At 36.4% G+C, this 20,661-nt stretch overlaps 4 protein-coding genes across 6 annotated transcripts in view; 2 read left to right on the forward strand and 2 right to left on the reverse strand.

Annotated features, from left to right (window-relative positions):
• Positions 1-205: 205 nt before the first annotated feature.
• LOC133516781 (uncharacterized) lies at positions 206-6,651 on the reverse strand. Its single transcript, XM_061849732.1, has 3 exons — positions 6,467-6,651; positions 5,829-6,005; positions 206-3,995 (listed from the first exon to the last, which is right to left on the reverse strand). The coding sequence occupies exons 1-3, from the start codon at positions 6,528-6,530 to the stop codon at positions 3,796-3,798; spliced, it is 441 nt and encodes a 146-aa protein (XP_061705716.1). The 5' UTR covers positions 6,531-6,651; the 3' UTR covers positions 206-3,795.
• Positions 6,652-6,989: 338 nt separating this feature from the next.
• LOC133516780 (protein lin-9 homolog) lies at positions 6,990-10,509 on the forward strand. Its single transcript, XM_061849731.1, has 2 exons — positions 6,990-7,391; positions 7,729-10,509. The coding sequence occupies exons 1-2, from the start codon at positions 7,373-7,375 to the stop codon at positions 9,420-9,422; spliced, it is 1,713 nt and encodes a 570-aa protein (XP_061705715.1). The 5' UTR covers positions 6,990-7,372; the 3' UTR covers positions 9,423-10,509.
• A 3,498-nt stretch (positions 10,510-14,007) lies between these two features.
• LOC133516782 (nuclear pore complex protein Nup50) lies at positions 14,008-17,014 on the reverse strand. 3 transcript variants are annotated; one of them, XM_061849735.1, is made up of 3 exons: positions 16,630-17,014; positions 16,108-16,321; positions 14,008-15,864 (listed from the first exon to the last, which is right to left on the reverse strand). In XM_061849735.1, the coding sequence occupies exons 1-3, from the start codon at positions 16,795-16,797 to the stop codon at positions 14,819-14,821; spliced, it is 1,428 nt and encodes a 475-aa protein (XP_061705719.1). In that variant the 5' UTR covers positions 16,798-17,014; the 3' UTR covers positions 14,008-14,818. The 3 variants fall into 3 exon arrangements, with proteins under 3 accessions (XP_061705719.1, XP_061705718.1, XP_061705717.1); XM_061849734.1 differs by having other exon boundaries at positions 14,008-16,321; positions 16,630-16,801; positions 16,913-16,996; XM_061849733.1 differs by having other exon boundaries at positions 14,008-16,321.
• Positions 17,015-19,348: 2,334 nt separating this feature from the next.
• Positions 19,349-20,661, forward strand: part of LOC133516783 (inactive protein tyrosine kinase pTKL-like) — a 33,724-nt gene continuing 32,411 nt past the window's right edge. Inside the window, exons 1-4 of the mRNA XM_061849736.1 lie at positions 19,349-19,937; positions 20,104-20,198; positions 20,313-20,345; positions 20,468-20,533. Coding sequence (XP_061705720.1) covers positions 20,121-20,198; positions 20,313-20,345; positions 20,468-20,533 — 177 coding nt within the window. The 5' untranslated portion in view covers positions 19,349-19,937; positions 20,104-20,120. The remainder of the gene's footprint in view (positions 19,938-20,103; positions 20,199-20,312; positions 20,346-20,467; positions 20,534-20,661) is intronic.

Here is a 20,661-nt window from a genome sequence, read left to right on the forward strand (position 1 = left end):
ACTTGTAACACCTCTCTATTTGCTTGGGGGTGTGACTATTAATGTTTGCTGGCATGTATTCCGCAAGCTTCATTTAGGTAAGTGGCACATATTTTAACATAAACAGAAAAATAGGTTCCTTAGACCAGCTGTCATGTAAGTACATACTGTTACCTGATATTAGTGTTATTTCTTGGTTCATAATAGTATCGAGTAAAACAAACTATTTACAGAAAAAATGTATTTGTAAAAAAGTGTAAAAATATTTATAATGTTTTTAATATAATACAGTAAACGTAACAAAATAATGATTTTTATTCAATTTCAGTACCTTCACTTTCGTACGTATTTGCTGCCAATGCCTGGTATTACAGGAATACAGGGGTCTGTCATCGTCAAAATAATATACAGGATGTTTATTTAGTCAACTGCAATAATTTACGGAGTGAATATATCATATTGAGCAACTATTACTATGGGATCAACCCCGAAATCACGAAAAAAATTGACTGTTTCATACATTTTGGCTGTCTGACCTTGACATTTTCTAAGGGAGTAAAATTTTTTTTCGCGATTTCCGGGTTAGTCCCATAATAAAAGTTGCTCAGTACGACCTATATATTCAGCGCGAAAATTATTGCAGGTGACTAAATAAACATCCTGTATATTATTTTTCTAATAATACATTTCTAAAATTTTGAGTATATATTTCACTTAAGTTCTAAGTTTCTAACCCCTTTAGGTACCTAATACGCTTTGGTTTGATTGCACCTTAATTTCACCCATTTACAAAAATTCTCAAAACGGAATAGTGTCAAAATGCCCGAATCTCGGAATGTCAACTTTTTTCTCAAAATACCACATTCGCTAAATGCCTACTTCTAATCGACGTGGTCTCATAATACCTAAATCGAAAATTACCTACATTAATTAGCGCTATACTTGTTGTTGAGTGTTATATTTATTATCCTATATTATCGTCTTTAGTTCGTTCCAGCAGACTGTTTAAAAATAATTGTGTATAATCTGTAGCTTACATTAAGGGCAGATGTTTGTCCAATGATGGGTAACCACAGTATTTGATTATCAATAAATGTAATCACTGATTAGTAAATTAAAAAATACACTTTTTGCCAGTCGCGACACTCGTGACATCTAGTGTCAAGTAGCGGTACTAATAAATCCGCTACTTGACGCTAGATGTCGACTACGAAAACAATAAACGGTTTCGTAAGAAAACTGATGTATGGAGTGAGCACTCTATTTTACTTATTCCTCTATGCTTTAACCGACATGATAAACACACATACATATGTAGAAAGGTCTAATAAAAACGTAAAAACGTGAATTTACAATGTAATAATAAAACCTGCACTAAATTAATCCCGATGGCCAAAGTTACCAGCCAGACTGTACGGTATTATATGGGACTTGGGGATATGATTCATTCATCCAAACTAAGCAAAGCTTGTACTATAGCTACTAGGCGATGCTATACACTATACATACTTATATAGATAAATGTATTATTATACCCATGACTCAGGAACCAATATCTGTGTTCATAACACAAATAAATGCCTTTAGTGGCTACATAGTCATTAATTAATAATTTGAACATTTAGGTATTTTGCGCTTAAGTTGTTAAATTTAAGACCAATATCTTTATTTCTTTTATCAACGACATTATGATATCCAGGGGCAATGAAACCAAAGCACTTATACAGTTGGAGTTGAATAGGGCCCACACAGAGCGAGCAACCCCGCGAGGAAATTTCCTCACGCGGCAAACGCCCGGCCTCGCGCGGCGGCGTGGACGTGGAACTTTTGCCTACTGAGGCACGTTTTCCTCACCTGAACCAATTTCCATGCTCGGCAAGGTGCACTCAGTCAGCTGTTCAAAATGGCGCCGCACGTAATGATTGCCGTGGCTTGCGTTTCTTTTATTTTGCTATTTAAAGCAATTCAAAAGAAAATGAGAAAGAAACCATAACCATGCAATAAAATAATTTGATTTGATTTTTAAAAAGAAGGACACGACAATTTGGGACGCTCGTTATTATTCAAAACGTAAGTACGAACAAAATAACGCGCACCATAAACAAACACGTCTACACTGGCGCGCGGCGCTTTTGAGCATGCCGAAAAACCGATACGGAGCGGCTCGGCCAAGGTCGCACTCGGGCGAGGAAAACGCGCGCGCCGTCTACACTGGCCGTTTTGAGCGCGAAGAAATTGCCTCGCGAGTCGTGCGTATACTCGCTCTGTGTGTACCCACCTAATACGATCACATATTGGTAAAATCGTATTACCGTAACACTTAATTAACTATTGTCACGAGGAACTGCCCAAAATTTTTAATTTTGTTTCGAGTTCAGTTCTTACACTTATAAAATAATATTCAAAACATGCTAAATTCAAATAATACCAAGGTATTATAAATAGAAAGAGAGAAGATAAGTAACACGTGCAAAAAATTAAACTGAGGGCTATACTCCGTAAACTGACCATCATTTGTTCAGCGACTTTTAAAAACAACTTATATTTTGATTTTAGCACACTTTAAACTTTATTCTCAGAATGTATTGCGAATTTTGTTATGTTTAAAGCGTGACCAGCAACGTCAAATACACTGATGGCAGTGTACATTGAAGGTCATATTTAATTTTTACCTATGAAAAGTAAGAAGTATAATTAAAAGTTATTGAAAAAAAGTGTGATATTTTGAGGAGTATAATGTATGATTAAGTTATTTTCTCGTGTTACACGCCACACCCGATATAACACATAGGTATAATATACCTAAGTAATAAATTCTGTGAACAAAGAAACTAAACTAACTAATTAGATCAGCCTTGATCTGACTCAACGAGAAATGGACTAACTTCGAGATTTTGTTTAAACATTTGCGTTTTAAGTACTGCATTGTAAATATCACAATTAATTATAATAATGTCATAATCCATTGGATGGATGTACATTCACCATCAGATATATCGGAGCGACTAAAGGGGTCACAAATATCTGAACACGCCACTATTGTCAAAACGTTACAGTGTGTGTTCAGTTATTTTTGAGCACCTCAGCCGCTTCGATATATCTGACGGCGACTGTACCTATATGGTACAGATGTAATGAATAATCCTTTCCCATCGTATTTCCTCCGAATCGTTCGTAAGTATTTGTCATGTTACTTCAATCGACCTCAGTACTTTTTGTATCGAGACTGACTGAAATAGCAACAGACGTTCGTGCGTCTCCGTGAAAATACGATGGGTAAGGATTATTCACTACATCTAATGGCATAAATGTCAAATACAACAAGAAGGAATGTAAACAATTAATTAATAGAATCAGGCGTTACTTTGCGGAAGTCCATGCTAATTAAAGCAAGAAATATTACTTTGCTTTAATTATGTAAACAATTGATGGGTGAAGCACCAACTAAATGAGCCACTAACAGAATATATGTAGACACAAATATAACTGTAGTACTTGGATGATTGTCAATAAGGACCATTTTTAATATGTACGTCTTTAACTATGTCAGTAAAGTAAGGACGCTAAGCGCGAAAAATTTTGTACATTGGCACAGTATTTCCTATATCGCACGCACACAATTATATTGCTGCCTCGCTCACACCGTGACATTGACCGCTGGCATCATCGGCGGGACAGCTATATTATTATTTATACGCCTGCGATAGAGACAGGAAATGACATTTCAATGTACGTAATTCTTCGTGCTTAATGACCTTACTTTAGCGCCTGATTGATAAACTAACAACAACTTGTCAGAGGCAGACACCAATGTCACTACATGTTAAATATAGTCAGTAAAACAGCAATGACAATACTACAATAGGATATGGTTGTTCTAAAAGCTGTGTTGCACAGGTCACCGTTACAGAAGCACATGTAGACCTTCTTGTAGTTCCACAAGGTGTACGCGCAGCGCTCCTCGTAGTCGCTTGGAGGCCGCTGGAGACACATCCTCTCTGTTGCCGATCCGTAATCTAAAAAAATAATATCAATTTAGTCTGGGCACTCATTAAAGCAAGAAATATTACTTTGCTGATCCGCGAGAAAATAACGTGTTAGTCAATCAGTGCTAGCCCGTTATACTTACTTGCGTATTTTTACATGCAATTCATGTTGCCAACCTCCCACCGCAAAAATAAATACGCAAATAAATATAACAACCCACCACCAAAATTACAAAACTCGACACGTGTTTCGCCTCTCTACGAGGCATCCTCAGGAGATGCTGGAGATGTTGACTTGACGGTTTCAGTTGTCGGGTGTCAGACCATTAATTGCATATAAAAATACGCAAGTAAGTATAACGGGCTAGCACTGATTGACTAACACGTTATTTTCTCGCGGATCAGCAAAGTAATATTTCTTGCTTTAATTAGCATGGATTTCCGCAAAGTAACGCCTGATTCTATTAATTATCTGGGCACTCATTCCATTAGTATGATACGGGAGAAAGAAATTCGCTTTGATAACTCACAAGTGAGTTATTTTTGCAGTTAGAAATGTTCACAAGTGAGTTATTTTTGAAGTGAGAAGTTAGAAATGTTACAATACTCTGAGAACAACTTCAATAAAAAATAATGGATCTTAACATTGGTTTAGGTATATTTTAAGTATTTGTTAGCGACACTAGTTATCAAAGGAAAGATTGTACAAGTGGTATTTCTCTATAAGCGGGTCCTGACAAAGCGAGCGTACGCGCGAGGCAATTTCCTCGCGCGAAGTAGACGGCCAGTTCGCGTTTGCTCTGTGCGGACCCGCCTTATTACATTGGCAGAGCACAGAAACACTGGACAGTACACAAAGTGCATGAAATACATCAAGGTTCGACAAATGGCAGTACACAATTTCACAGGTGTTCCCAGTGATCATATTGATGTGTTTTTGTGAAACAAGCAGACTATTACAGGGAATGCATCAAAGACTGAATGCTACCAAAGTTTCAGTAAATTTAACTGTAATAGGCATATTTCCTATATTTAAAATAAATTATTTCACACCATGCTCTATATAAACAAATATAGCAATTCCCATATGAGCGGTCGGGTTGAGCTGGAGAGAGGCCAGAAGGCCTGAAGATAGGAAGGCATGGCACGAGCCTGTGAAGGTTGTTTGCACCTCTGGGGTGCTTTAGGATAACAACAACAATTCTCCAAGTAGTTTTTATCACTAGATCATTATCTTGCTTGAGTAATTCACATTGTTTGAAGAACTCAAATAAATGCAACCTCATATTGGCATTAAACCCAATCAACCTTCATAAATAAATAATAGGGTAATGCTCTTTTACAAGCAGGTACTGACACAACATAGCTTTATTTTCTACACCTTCCAAAAATAATCCTTCCTTCTTCAGTCCGTCCCTCAATGCTGAGGATCATGAAATCATGTCCTTCTGTTGAAGACCAGGTTCCTCCATCGGCTTCTATTCCTCGCCAAGCACATGGCCTCATGCACTTTTAATTGCATACGAGCAGTGATTTGAATATACACCATGTAGTAGGAGGAGAACCCTGAGGTCTGGTGCCTTCAACTTTGCCCGTCATAATAACTCTCTCTAGGCTATCTGGGGAGCGGCATGAGAGATGTCCGAAGTATATGAGCATTAGGTCCTGGCATATTGTTGACAACTGGCATTTTATGCATAGCTCTTTCAATATGAACTTATTAGTACACTTAGCTGTCCTAGGTATTAGTAAGAGCCGGTACCAACACCACATCTCAAATGCATTGATATGCTTGATCAAATCAGCTTGTGTAACACCAGAGAACAGACAAGTCCAGAAACAATAGTAGTTATGTAAACCTACCATCAGTCCGAAATGCTCCTTCATTGCCTTCCATCATCTTTCCACACCAACCTGAGGGGCAGGCCACAACATGTATACCAAGTTGGGAGTATGGATCTGTTGCGTTCACTACAACTGGGTCTCCGCAGCTACCTAACTCTCCTCTTGACCGACATTTGACACATCTTTTGTGCAAGCCTGAAATATTCAACATTTATATTTAAAAATTTGTTTTTTTATAATTAACACCATATCTTTATTTTCAGTACATACACATAATTATTTATGCCTCTCAAAAAAAAAACAATTATAAAATGAAAATAAAAAAATTGTAAATCGTTTATTGGTTACAATCATTGTAATGCAATAATACAATTAAAACAGAATATTATTGAGCTGCTATGTTGTTTACATAAATACGAGTTTTCATTTTAATTGACCATTGTATAAAATGTTAGTGTAATTAAGAAATCCGGTATTCAAACACGAAATTAATGAGTCATTATTTAAAGTGATTTCATACCCTCTCAGTCAAATAATTAGGCTGCCTATGATACAATACGCGCGCCTGAGGTATTGCTAAATCCAAGCGCAGGCAAAACTTCCACTCTCACTTTACCTTGGAAACATATTAGACACATAATGACAAGAAAACTTACATTTAACTTCCTTAAACAAAGCCAGGCATATCAAAAAACAGAGTAAAAATTGTCTGCAATTCATTTTCTTGGTTTACACAAGTTTCTTAACGCGAATAGGATTAATTCCGATCATTAAATTCGGATATGTGAATTAGTTCAAAACTTTTACACCTCACTCGCTCAAGATAAAAGAAAACTTTGACTTGACTTTGACAAGAACGAAATGACAGTTGTAGCACAGATAATACAAAACGCGTATTATGCGCCTACTACGCGGTCGGAACGAGGCTCACGATCAAGGTCACTTTCGACGGTAGCATGTTGCCAGTACAGGTACAGTAAATTTTGCGTCTACACAGCTGCCAAAGTGCCAACAAAGCATTCGATGATTTAAGATCACCTTGCGGGTAAAAAAAGGGTTTTAAACGTTTTTTCATTTCTCATTGATATGAAGTTTTTGACTTTCTTAGCTTAGTCTTCGTTGGCGTCAGGATCTTGTTCGATTTATTTGATAATACAACTACCATGGTTGTAGATGGGTTGCAGTCAGACATGTCATACGCTTCGCTGTTGCAGTAGTCGAATGGCTCGTTGCCTACCGTGTAGTAGAGGCTTTCTATGTGTTCGACATGTCTTGGTATTGGTACTGTTAGTATTTGGTTGGTACACTGCTGATTAGTTACAAAAAGTAACACTGCAGAAATATTGTTCGTAATCTCTTTTTTGACAACGTATTATGAAAAGGTTTCACAAAAAAAACCTAATTCACTTTAGGATAACATCAGTTATTTTTATTTATAACTACAATATACTTTAAGTAAAATAGGCTCAAAATGTGTCAACATTGAAGACCTCGAACAGTGATACCATAATCAACACTTGGCGCTTTCATTCATCTTCAAATCAAAATTACTTTATATCAATATGGCGGATAAATCGGAAAGTAAGTTTTATTTGTATTTTTAGTGATTTTACCGTTCTATTTAAACGCCTAATGTATATTAAAAATAATACAATACTCGTTTACCCTTATACGATACTGCACTATCGAAGTCTTTGTGGTTGTGTGTTATATTTTCGAATACTGCGTCCTAAGCTGTTCAAAATTTGAAAAAATTCAAATTTGTTGGCGAATTGTCAATTTTTAATTGTTGAAATTTGGAATTATATGACGGAAATTACTTCAGACACTTGCCTCGCGAGCATAATTACGTCAAAACCCTGGCTTTACGGCGGCTACTTTTATCATTTTACTAATTTGTTGTGTTGGTTTCATTTAGGGTCGCAAGATGCTAATAATCAGTCGAGGTCGCAAGTCAAAGTCAAGGATGAGCCGATGGACTTGGACTTGCCGGAGGAGGACGACGTGCCGCCAGCGTTTGGGCCTGCAGCACTCGGCCTTCACAGAGTGGGAACAAAGTTACCGCCAAAACCAGCGCCCAGCGAACCAGTGCAAAAACTCAATGCAAGAGGAATGCCTGCACGCATCAGAAAAAAAAATAGATTTATCTTTGTTGACGATTTTGTGAATACCTCTCCTCCCAGGCAGTCACCAAAGCGAATTCCAAAGATATTGTCTAAAACACCTAACAAACAATCAAGTGTTAAAAAACAGAAATCCCCTTCAAAAGTGCAAAGAAACCATGACAAGCATGATGATAAAATAGAGACTGTGAACAGTCAGTCACCAGACCGCAAATCGGGGCAACGGATTGGCATGAGACTTAGAAACCTTCTTAAACTCCCTAAAGCCCACAAGTGGGTATGTTTTGAGTACTTTTACAGCAACATTGACAAAGCTTTGTTTGATGGTGAGAATGATTTCATGATCTGTCTCAAAGAATCGTTTCCCCAGTTGGCCAATCATAAGCTCACTCAGGTTCAGTGGGCTAAAATCAGAAGAATGATGGGCAAACCTCGCCGATGTTCCCAAGCATTTTTTGCTGAAGAACGTAAGGAATTAGAAAGGAAGAGGAAATTAATAAGGTATATTCAACAGAGGAAAAGTGCTGATATATGTATCAAAGATTTGCCCAATGAAATTCCCATGCAATTAGTAGTGGGAACTAAAGTAACAGCACGGCTGCGCAAACCTCAGGATGGACTTTTTACTGGATGCATAGATGCTGTTGACACCTCTAACAACACATATAGGATAACATTTGAGAGACCAAAGTTGGGCACTCATTCTGTTCCCGACTATGAAGTTTTGTCCAATGAGCCACCTGACACAATATGTCTGTCCAGTATAACACAGAAGTTTAGACCAAGATATGTTATGCAAGAAATAATCAATTTGTACAATCCTTCAGTACAAAATAACAACACGCAAGGAGATCCTATGATTGGTTGCTCAGATATAACAAAACAGTTGGACACTATTGGGAGCTATCCATTCCCACTCCTGGAACTAATTGTAAAATTGACTAAAGTTTTGCAGGCAAAAAAGGCAAAAATTAACAGATTAAAGGAATATAACTGCGAAGCAGAGAAGAGAAAATCATTTGGACAAAAGATGCCTGAAGATTTTGAAAGGAAATATGCTGCAGTTGTTATCGATTTAGAAAGAATGAACATGGATTTGCAAGAATATATAAATGAAGTGCAGACATATTGCCAACAGATTGCTCCAGGACCGAGCCTAGCTGCGATGCTGGCACCCTCACATTTGCGGGAGAAATGCAGGGAGGAGGCTGCAATATTAGTAGAGAAAAACCATAATGGATCAGTCAAGGATGCCACATTGATTGACCTTGTAACTGACCTCACTGCTTTGATGTTGCAAGTCAAAAGTTTATCTGATTCTGATCAAAATGCTTATGAATTGTGTGTGCTGCAAGGAACCATGGACCAGATAAAAATGAAACTCGAGCCACAACATCAAAGGCAATTCCAAAATAATGTAGAAATACACATGCAAAGGATTCAGATGGGATTAGGGCAAGTGGCATCTAACAGTTATGTTATTGGATAATTCCACTGTTTGCTTAAAATACATATCGTCAGCAATTTCAAATACTTCTCTATATGTCAAAAATAGTAACTGAAAACTGAACAAAGTATTTCTATATATTTATCTTATTTTAATCAAAAAATATTAAGTCACTTTCTTGGAAGCCAACCTTACATTATTTATTAATTTAGAGTCTGACTAAGCAATGACAAAGTGTGTCATCATTAATGTCAAATTCCGATCATGTTTATGATGACACTCCCTCACTTTCTTCTATTAAAGTTGGTGCAGTTAGCTTAGACGGACTCCAAAGAAACCTCAGAGATGGCGCATTCACCTTTTCATACAATTGAAGTTATGCTGTCATTTTATAATGACATGCTGGAATAACATGAAAATTGAAGTTACATATATCTATCCCTGAAATTAGTATTCATTGTTTTTTGTATGTATATATATTCTACTCATTCTATTTTCTTTGTACAGTCAGCGTCAAATACTTTGTAGCAACCAAAGTAGCCAAATAGTTCGGTACACCATATATTTAGTATGGTGTACCGAACTATTTGGCCACTTTGACTGCTACAAAGTATTTGACGCTGACTGTATTACAATTTCTAGTTATATGTTACTTCCATGGTCATGGCAAGTTTCAAGCTATTTTAGCATGTAATATTAAAATGAGGGTGCGAATACGTTTGTATGGCGGCAGCTCTGTACTCCAAAAGAACAACCATTTTAAACTGTTTTTATGTCAACAAACTTCCCAAGATTTTGATGTGCTATGTATGAAATGAACTTAACTGGTTAGTTTATATGCAAAATTTTATATTTTATTGAATAAGAGTAGCTTATGTAAAATGAATAAATATTGTTTGCCAATGTTGATCATTGTTGATAACTCTGCCATGGCCTTATTTTGGTGTCAGTCAATAATATGCTATTTTTAAATTTGTGATTTATTTTAATCTATAACATACTTATTACAATGTGTATAATCATTTATACCTTGTTTTGTAACTCTGACTCATATCTGTATGTTTATGCGCTATAAATGTATTATAAAAGAAAATGTATATAAAATATAATAAAAAAGCAATTAACTACATTTCCTTACACTTTTACTTCTACTCAACCTCATTAAAAGGCCGTTGCACCAACCGCAATTAACGTACTGATACTGATCAACGTCACAGTAGCAAACTATGACACTTTCCATACAATCAAAATTAGCGAACACTATGGTGACAGGTGGTTTGGTGCAACTGATCCTCAGTTATACAATTCATGAGATTCATCCTGCTACCATGGTAGCTACAACTGCCACAAACTTGCTATGGTGGTTACCAATACTACCAATAGACAGGTTTCCACCTTTCAGCATTCAAGATGCATTCTACTTTATTAGATTACCTACTTAGAGTGCCATTGCCACTGCCAATCATTGTGTTTTACCTAACTACGTTAAGCGGATTTTTAGGGTTCCGTAGCCAACTAGAAAATAAACCCTTATATTTTCGCCATGTCCGTCCGCGGCTTTGCTCCGTGATCGTTAGTGCCTGCTAGCTGCAATTTGGCATGGATACTAGTCTTGTTAAAAGACTAGTCTTGAAGACTGAAACCTTAAAGACTCGCAAAACTTGAAGGTTCAAGCTTTGAAGACTTAAGCGTTGAAGGTTTGAGCTCAAAAACGATTCAGAACCTTAACGACTCAAGCTTTTATGAACTCTTATGAGTAAGTTTTTAAGACTCGGGCCCAGCGATTGATAATAAACATGAGGAAACAACACGAAATTTGCACTCTAAGGGACTAATTGACACACTGTTTTTAAAGAATAATAAAAGCCTTTCCAACTTGTAAATTATGAGTAATACTTTTTAGTTCAGACTAGGTTTGGAGTACGTACCCAGGCGTACTTAAACTACGTCCGAAAGAGAGGTACTTATTGGGCATTGTGAATGTTATCTCGCTTTGTGTGGTAGAGCACAGCACAGCAGCGGATGTCAATCCAGATCTAGACCTAGAGCAGAGCCCAACTGAAAACCGCAGCCAAATAACACTAGACCCTACCCATAGTGTTGTGTTTCTGCCAGTGATTAAGGTTGCCAGAGCTCAACGAGGGTGCGGAGTGTGGGTCGGCAACGCGCATGTAACTCCTCTGGAGTTGCAGGCGTACATAGGCTACGGAGACTCCTTACCATCAGGCGGGCCGTATGCTTGTTTGCCACCGAAGTAGTATTAAAATAAAAACCGGCCAAGAGCATGTCGGGCCACGCTCAGTGTAGGGTTCCGTAGTTACTCTTCCGTCACAATAAGCTAAACTGGAGCTTAAAGTATAGTAAATTATTAACCAAGGGATAAAACGGTACCTTTCACCCGAGTAGGCAAATTTGCATAATCAGTATCTAATTAAAGTAAGTCTTTTTACTATGAAGGGAAAACTTTTTGTGATAACTCAAAAACAGCTAAACTGATCATGTCTGCTATAGTTTTCATTTAATGTCTTTCTTAATCGTTTGCTCTACTTCCACGATTTTTTTCATATTTTTTGGACCTATGGTTCAAAAGTTAGAGGGGGGGGGGATACATTTTTTTTCTTTCGGAGCGATTATCTCCGAATATATTCACTTTATCAAAAAATGTTTCTTGAAAACCCCTATTAGTTTTGAAAGACCTTTCCAACGATACCGCACACTCTAGGGTTGAAGCGAAAAAAAAATTTCACCCCCACGTTACGTGTAGGGGAGGTACCCTAAAATTAGATTTTATTTCGGACAGACAGACAGACAGACAGACGGACATGGCGAAACTATAATGGTTCCGTTTTATGCCATTTGGCTACGGAACCCTAAAAAGGGTTGTAATTTGCATCGAGAACGAAATTTTTTGTAAATATTGATCTTGAAATGTCGTAAAAAGATACAATAATAGGAAACAAGAAAAGTGATTTCAGCGTTTTTAGAAATTAATTCCCCAGGGGAGTTCAAATGGCGTTCATTGAAAGTTTGTATTAATCCCCTAAATTGGTGAAATACGGAACCCTAAAAAGGGTTTAAAGTTTGTATTTGATCGGAAGAGTGGACTTGAAAATCTTCAAAAGAGATTGAAAGGGATTTTTTTCACTTAGGGGCTTCAAATTTCGTAGGTTGTGTCAGACAAATCTCATTCGTTGTATAATTATTAACAAGTGATTAACCGTCCCTACTGCTACCTTTTGCTGCATAATGTTCTATGCTCATGTATATAACCACCAACATACAAATCCACGCGTACGAAGTCGCGGGCAACAGCTAGTGTATGATAATCCGAGTGATATAATTCCTAATAATATGGAGACGGAGCCTTCTTAATTTATTGGTCGGAGTAAAGGCTCTCTGGATTGTTCAAAAACTAATGAGAAATTTGCATTGTAGTGTAAAAGGGTACGGACTAGCTAAGGTGGGGAATGTAAACGCTCCAGGTAGATTCTTCATAAACGAAATACAATAATATCGACTAACACAGATGCTTGCCACTTTCAGAATGAAAACGCCTGCAGATCTTTATTCCTTCAGCAGGGCGATAGTTCTGAAATCTATCAAGAGACTGTGAAGGTTGGAAACGGAAGTAGACACATGTGGGGCAAAAAATTTGAGTAGAGAATTTTTTTGAGTTGTTTCCTTATGTTGTGTTGACCGGTTAAATTGACTTTTAAATGATAAATGTTTAATAACATTCAATTTGAATTGATTTCGTTTGATAATCTACAATTAGTATTTTCCTTGTGTTGGTATGGTGAAAAATTTAGTTTCACTCGTTGGCAAAATTTGTTTAACTCTCGTGCCTTGAAACCCTCACAACGCTCAAGATTCCATTTTTCGAACCACTCGCTACGCTCCTGGTTCAATTTTGGAATCTTTCGCTTGCTCCGGTATCAATATTAGCACGAGAGGTTAAACAACAACTTTGCCCCCTAGTACAATAAATAACTATTTCCGTTTCACAAAATAGAAGAACATTGTTAACAATATTTGACATATAAAAAATACTTTGTCTGGAATTGCCGAAAATATTTAATTATTGATATATTTATATATATATATATATATATATATATATTATATATATATATATTATAGGACATTATTACACAAATTGACGAAGTCCCACAGTAAGCTCAATAAGGCTTGTGTTGAGGGTACTTAGACAACGATATATATAATATATAAATATCTATAAATACTTAAATAGAATACATAGAAAACACCCATGACTCAGGAACAAATATCCATGCTCATCACACAAATACATGCCCTTACCAGGATTTGAACCCGGGACCATCAGCTTCGTAGGCAGGGTCACTACCCACTAGGCCAAACCGGTCGTCAAAATATTTGCAGTTGTACAATTTTTTTTACATCAAGTAATATTGTAAACTATGTGCTAATATTTCGTGGAACGGAAAAAGACCCTATGGCCGGATGTCGGGGCCGACATCGTGGCCGATCGTTAGCCGTTTGAAGGCAGGATAAGTGTAATAAGCCCTTCAGCAGTTTTTGCAATGAAAGGCAAACCGGAAATAATGAATAATGAGATAGAGCGGTTAGGTAAAATAATAGAAAAACAATCTGTTTTGATGTACATTTGAAATACTTAATACAATAATAACATTTCATTATCAAATCCCTAGTTAAATTCAACGAGCACAGTATCCCACTTCCAACGAACTAATTAGCAATACTTCCTGTTTCTCTTTCCTGGAACTATGAAATCCGTAAGAAAAAGCATTCAACCTCTTTTATGAGATTTTTTTTTACATTTCAAGTTTGTTAACAATGTTCTGATAATCCGTGAGACGGAAAACATCCCGGCCATTGAAAATTCATCCTTTTGTTAATGGCCTCTCCAAACGTCACAGATAATCGCATGCGATTTGCAATACATTGCGGCTTTTGGTCGATCGATTGAATTCGTTGCTCTATTAATTATCTACAATTGATTTCTTTTTGTTGCAGTGTTTGTAGAAGCCAACAAAGTGAGATGGAACATCTTGGAAGCAAAAGGTACCAACAGGATTTGGACTTCTTTCTTCTACAAATAGATGTATTAGCAAAGAGAATTGGTTGTAACAGAGAGGTACAGTCTAAGAAAAAAACATGCCCCTTAGTTTGAGAACCAAAACAGATAGCGCTCTACCGCACCATATATTTTGTGGTCACTGAATTGTCAAACGTCAACTTTTGACAACCAGTCACTGCAAAATACAGTGTATAGCGCCATCTCGTTTACCTGTCAAATTCGAAACATTAAATTGTCTCATATTTTACACATCTTACTCAACAAATGTATATGTGCCTATTAGGAAGTACTCTTAATTAGTATGCAAAGAAAGGAGTGTGCAGATGACTGTGTTGAAACTATAACTGTTCACAATGGTTTACATTTTGTATTTATTAAGAGTTTCCAACAGTTCATCAGCTTCTTCGGAAGTTTTGACTCTTATAAGTATTGAAGTCGGAGGTGGTTTGGCATCAGGTGTCGGTATGCATACCATCATGACATTATTCTTGCCCATCCTCTGAGTAGGTATAGCCGTAGCTAAGATTAGATTTAGAATCACATTGCCCAAATTAGTGTTAGCACGAACCAGCAACTGATATTTTTCACTTTCTTCAATCTTTTTAATATAAAGTGTACCAACACCTCTGTCAGCAAAGTTGCCATCTTTTTTTACAAAAATTTTACATTTCTTTTCATAGACACTGTCTTTTTCTACAACAGGTGTGTATTCCACTTTAGGTGGTTCATCATCTGCTTCCTTATTTTTCTCTTCTTCAGTAGATTTAGGTGCACTGAAGTTACTGATGCTAAATGGCTTTCCAACCCCAAATGAAAAAGATGTTGAGGCTGTAGAGTTTGTCATTATTGTTGAGCTCTGAGGAGAGCTGTTAATGCCAAATGAAAATCCTTGGGTTTTTGGGGGGCTTGAAGCACTACTTACACTATTAATTCCCTTTTCACCAAATGAATTAGGACTGCTTTGTGTTGAAAATGGAGATGTTGTGTTTGTCTTCAGATTTGAACTTGAAAATAGAGAACTAGAGCCAGTAAACGGTGAAGATTTCATAGCAGTTGGTTCTGCTTTAGAGCCTACTATAATTGAGGTGGTCTCGGAATGTTTATTTGTTGCATCATTAGAATCAGGACCCTGATATTCTGCTTGTATTTCTTTTAGATGTTTCTCATAGTCTTTAAATATTGGTGACAATATACACAAAGGTGTTTTCTCTACATGCTGTTTAATCCAGTCAGATACTGATTCATTCAATCCTTTGAGTTTTGTGTAGTATCTCATTTTTTTGTCACTCTCTTCTGATTTATCTTCTGTACTTTTGTTCTCTGTTTTTGATGTAATGCTGGAGTTTGGTGTAATTGTATTAGGGCTGGACACTGTTTGAACCTTGAAAGGTGATGATATGGGTGCTGTTGAAAACAAAGACTTTTTAGCTTCTGTATTGTTGTGTGGTATACCAAACATGGTTGATGATACTACAGAAGTGGAGTCAGTTTTAGTTGTGTCAATTGATTTGGTGGATTGTGGTTTGAAAGAAAAATTCCCTACAGTAGAATCTGCCTTTGAAGCAGTAAATAAGCTGGATGATGAAGTAGGCACCGAACCCCCAAACAATGAAGATGACTGTGAAGTAGCATTGAAAAGAGCTTTACTAGAAGATGATGACACTGGGAGGGTGAACAGGCCCCCGCTGGGTCTGCTAGTTGCTAGGCTGTTTGAGCCGCTGGATGAAACTGCAGTGTCAGTTTTACTCGAAGTTGATCCATTCACTGGTTTGCTGCCATTGGTCAAGTTAGCCAAAAAGTCAAATGATGATGGTTGTGCTTTACTGAAGCCTCCAAAACCACTGAAGACACCTTGTTTTGCCTGGAACATAATAAAATTGAAATTTATATTTTTTATCTGTTTTATTTTGTACTCTTTATACATGTAATGTAAACTAATTGCAATGTGAATGTCATGTAATTATTCACAAAAGGGAAGTTTGACAAGAAAGAAATTGTAACTGAAATGCACACTGTGCATTGCACAGTACAGTGCAGGGTACACTACTTTATTTATTAACTAAGGTAAGGGTCAATAGAGATTATACCGTTTGTTTCATTTCCTAAGATAATGTAATGTTTACTGAAGAAATTACTGTTAAATGACTTAGTTAATGTAAATGTACTCACCCCATCAGAAGGATTTTGATTTCGTCTTTTAGCCGTCCTGATCACACGTTTTTCAATGGCTTCTTTAGAAGCAGGTTTGAACGTGCCCATTTCTTCATGTTCGTCAGGATCATCTTGGTCCCAATTTTCATGATTTAGCTCTGTGGTGGCCTGACGCTTTGCTGACATCGTTCTACTAAGATAAACGCGCTATACAAAATACCTGATGGGTAACTTGAACACTAGTGATTAAGTCACTAACTACGGAACGCTACAGAAAATTACATGAACAACTAGCAGCAACCTTGTGTCACACTTTTCATTAGGTTTTAAAGATTTTCCTACTAACTTTCCTTACTGCATTGTAATATAACCGCATGAGTGAAACTGACAACTGACTCTGACTAGCTAGTAGAGACAGTAGAGTGTCAAAAGTCAGCCAACTGTCAAGCAGTGTTGCAAGGTGAGCGGAAGAGAATTATCGTATTTGAGTGTCAAAATTATCGTACAGGTGAATTTTTTTTATTATCGTACAATCGTACGCCTGTCAAAAAGGCTCTACTACTCCCAAAATTTCTTGCAAAATAAGCTTACATGTCCAATGTACAATCAAACAAAAACGCAATTTTCGTCTAAATTGCGCAAAAAAACAGTTTTATATTTGTATAAGTATTTTTGTGATAGATCCAAACGTAATTTCGATATTTTTACGTAAACCAAGGAGCCAAACACCCAAGAGGTGCTAATTGTAGCCTATTTCTCAAGGAAAGAGTTATATTTTGCTTCAAAAACTAAACTTTATTGGTGGCGTCGTCTAAGGGCTGAAATTATCGTACTTTTGCGTACGATAATGCTCTTTGGAACGTAAAACGTACCGGAGCCCAAATTATCGTACGTCTACGACAATTATCGTATGCCTGGCAATAGTGTCAAGATAATGTCACTTAGCATCGGAAGCAGCGCAGCGCGCCAATTCATTCAACATAACGTACGAACCAAAGAGCATATAATCACTACGTTTTAAGAGACGGGACTTCCATACTAGCGAGTGGACTCGGTTTGTTTCGCAAATTATTACCAAAATCTACGACAAAGAACTGTCAAGGAACCATAATACCAACATAACCGATTTAAATAGTGTAGTACGCTACACGCTTGCGATTCTTATCGATATCGATAAAATGGGGAGGGTTGAAACATAGGCTCCTGTCTACAAATTTTGTACTCGAAATCAGGTTAGCATCGAGTCCACATTTAAGTTGTATGTTATATAGTGGATAGTTCTTTGAGTGGACTAATATCTGGTCGGGCTTAATGTGGACCCGAATTATTTTAAAACAGTTTTTAAGTAGTGTTTTTTTATTTATTTAAAGCTTTATTTTCAAAATGTTCTGCACATACATGTTTCAATAAATGTTACTTTTCTATGGGAAAATGTATCGTCAGGTCTTCGTTCCCAACAAATTTGACCCACTGGCTGCATCTGAAAACATACAGCCTTGGACAAATATGACTTTATCTACAGTTTATATTCCAAGTATTTGCTAATGAGATGATCAACTGATTATTTAGCGCTAATATGCATCTATAAATCATGTTTTTCGGCATCCAGTTATCAACAACCCTTTATCAATGCTCTAACTTTTTATGTATTTATATGTCTGTCATGAGAACCGGCCTGGCCTACTGGGCAGTAACCCTGCCTATGAAGCCGATGGTCCCAGGTTCAAATTATGGTGCGGGCATTTATTTGTGTGATGCGTATTTGTTCCTGAGTCATGTGTGTTTTCTATGTATATATAACGATCTTTTGCTCCGTAAGTGGAATACAAACGCAGGGGTTACGGGCAGGGGGGGGGGGGCGAGGGGTTAGACAACGGTCTAAGTACCCACAACACATGTCTTATTGAGCTTCCTATGGGATTAAGTCAATTTGTGTAATAATGTCGTATAATATTTTTTATTGATCACAAAAAGAGAGATTAATTTACTTACATTTCAGATTAATATATTAAATAATTACTAGATTAAAAAAAATATGTCAAATAATGACCATTAATGCATAGATGATATATAATTTTCCACTGAAAATCTTCGACGAATAAATTTTGTGTCATATGCAAGTTCTCAGGACATATTTTATTTAATTACTTACACTGATATACAAATAAACATACAATTATCGATAGTTTTAGTACATCCCTAGTTCACAACTAAAAATAATATAAAATATCAAATTTTCGATGTGTTTAAAGCCTGCTGCACCAAAATAAGGTCAAAAGTATCTAAAGCAATACGTACCGGTCTTTATCCAAGGGAAATTTCGCCATAAAATCCCTTTTTTCGTGATTTTTTCGAGTGGCTGGCTTGCCACATATTTCACACTTAGTAAACCATTTTCTCGGTGGCATTATAACAAAGTCGCTCTTTACTCTGATCACGGTTCACTATTTTCGATATTTTCACTAAATAATAAAGAAATTGCACGAAATACCCGAACAAAACATTGAAGCCTTCATAACAAACAAAACAATTAGGCTGACAGTTGACGTGATGTAAACTTGACAGAATAAATAGCACTGACGTTTTATTTTTCTTCGTTGGCAAAGATTTGCGAAACAAGTTCCATACAAAACTTATTTTGTTCCTAGTTGCGTCAGCCTGGTACGAACCACAACTATTAAAACTGCGTTCACACCAGATGGCCTACCGCGGAAAAGAAAATCGAAATTATGTTATATGTCTCTCTATCACTCTTGTGTACTCGAGCAGGCCAGGGACAGTCTCATTTCGAACATAGATAAGGGTTGAGTTTGTTTTTTTTAATTCTTATTTACTGACAATTAGGTTTGACATACTATAATTAATCTTTATAATTACATTATCAATATGTATAACATACGGCTGTCGAAATTATTTAATGTAAATGAAAATATAGGAATGCATTATCTTGCTCTTTTTAGGAGCTCTACCGACCAGATAAGGATAGCGATAGCATAGCAGCTAAAGAGGCTAACTAAAGAGTCATGAGAAAATGGCATCGACTTGCAGTATCCACCTCTTTCATCATTAAGGTTAATGAAAGAGAGGCCTATACGTAAATTCCTTGTAATTTCACGACTTAGTCGGCGTTTTCTTTCAATCCAAACTGTGTTGAAGATTTTATGGGCTGTGGTAAATGCATGGTTAATTCGAGTTGAGAGTAGGTAAAGTGAGGAAGGAGGACAATAATATCGAGGAAAATATTATAGGTAGTCGAAGTCGAGTTATATTATTTTGGGCTTTCACTTAAATGATATTGTATAAAAAATTATATGCACTTGGCTACTGTGAGTTTGATGATTAGTTTTAAAGTTATTTACATAATTTCTTATGAAAACCGTTTTATGTCTAATAATATATATTATATTGAAAATATGAATTGTGTAGCACATATTGAAGCCGCACTAGTGATAAGTTGTTGAAATATGAAAGTGACGATTATTTAAATTATAGAAACGACGAAAACTGCTATGGAAGTGTCTAACGAAATAAAGGAAGATATTCGCAAAACTCAGTCTGACTTGAAAAATGCGATACGCGTACATCAGGTAAGCCAAGTCGTCGATTGTTATCACTTGTTGCAAACTTAAAAATATATTATTCTTTACTTATACTGAATAGCAAAAGCAGTCACATTAAGCCTGTAATTGTAAATCTTACAGGTTTGGGTCACGCGTCTTCGGGAAGATGAAAATGTAAGAAATCAAAACATTGTTTACTTCGGTGCAATAACATGTCGAAACCATGATTACTTTTTTAATTTCGTAAAAGTAACAATTTGTAGTTTAATAAAATGTTTGTGATAATTTTGTTTCAGAATTTACATCTGAAATCAAAAGTCAAAGAAGCAGAAAATGAAATTATTGCTATTGGTCAAGCTCAAGTAAGTTATTTTATAATAACTTGTATAGTTCTCTTTGATCACTATAATGATATTTGGCTCTGTCACTTTATAGAATAAATTAAGTTTTACCATATAGCTATCATTAGTTGTTGCCACTCAGACAGTAT

The sequence above is a fragment of the Cydia pomonella genome, chromosome 4, assembly GCF_033807575.1.
Source record: "Cydia pomonella isolate Wapato2018A chromosome 4, ilCydPomo1, whole genome shotgun sequence".
In the NCBI taxonomy this organism is placed as follows: Eukaryota; Metazoa; Arthropoda; class Insecta; order Lepidoptera; family Tortricidae; genus Cydia; species Cydia pomonella.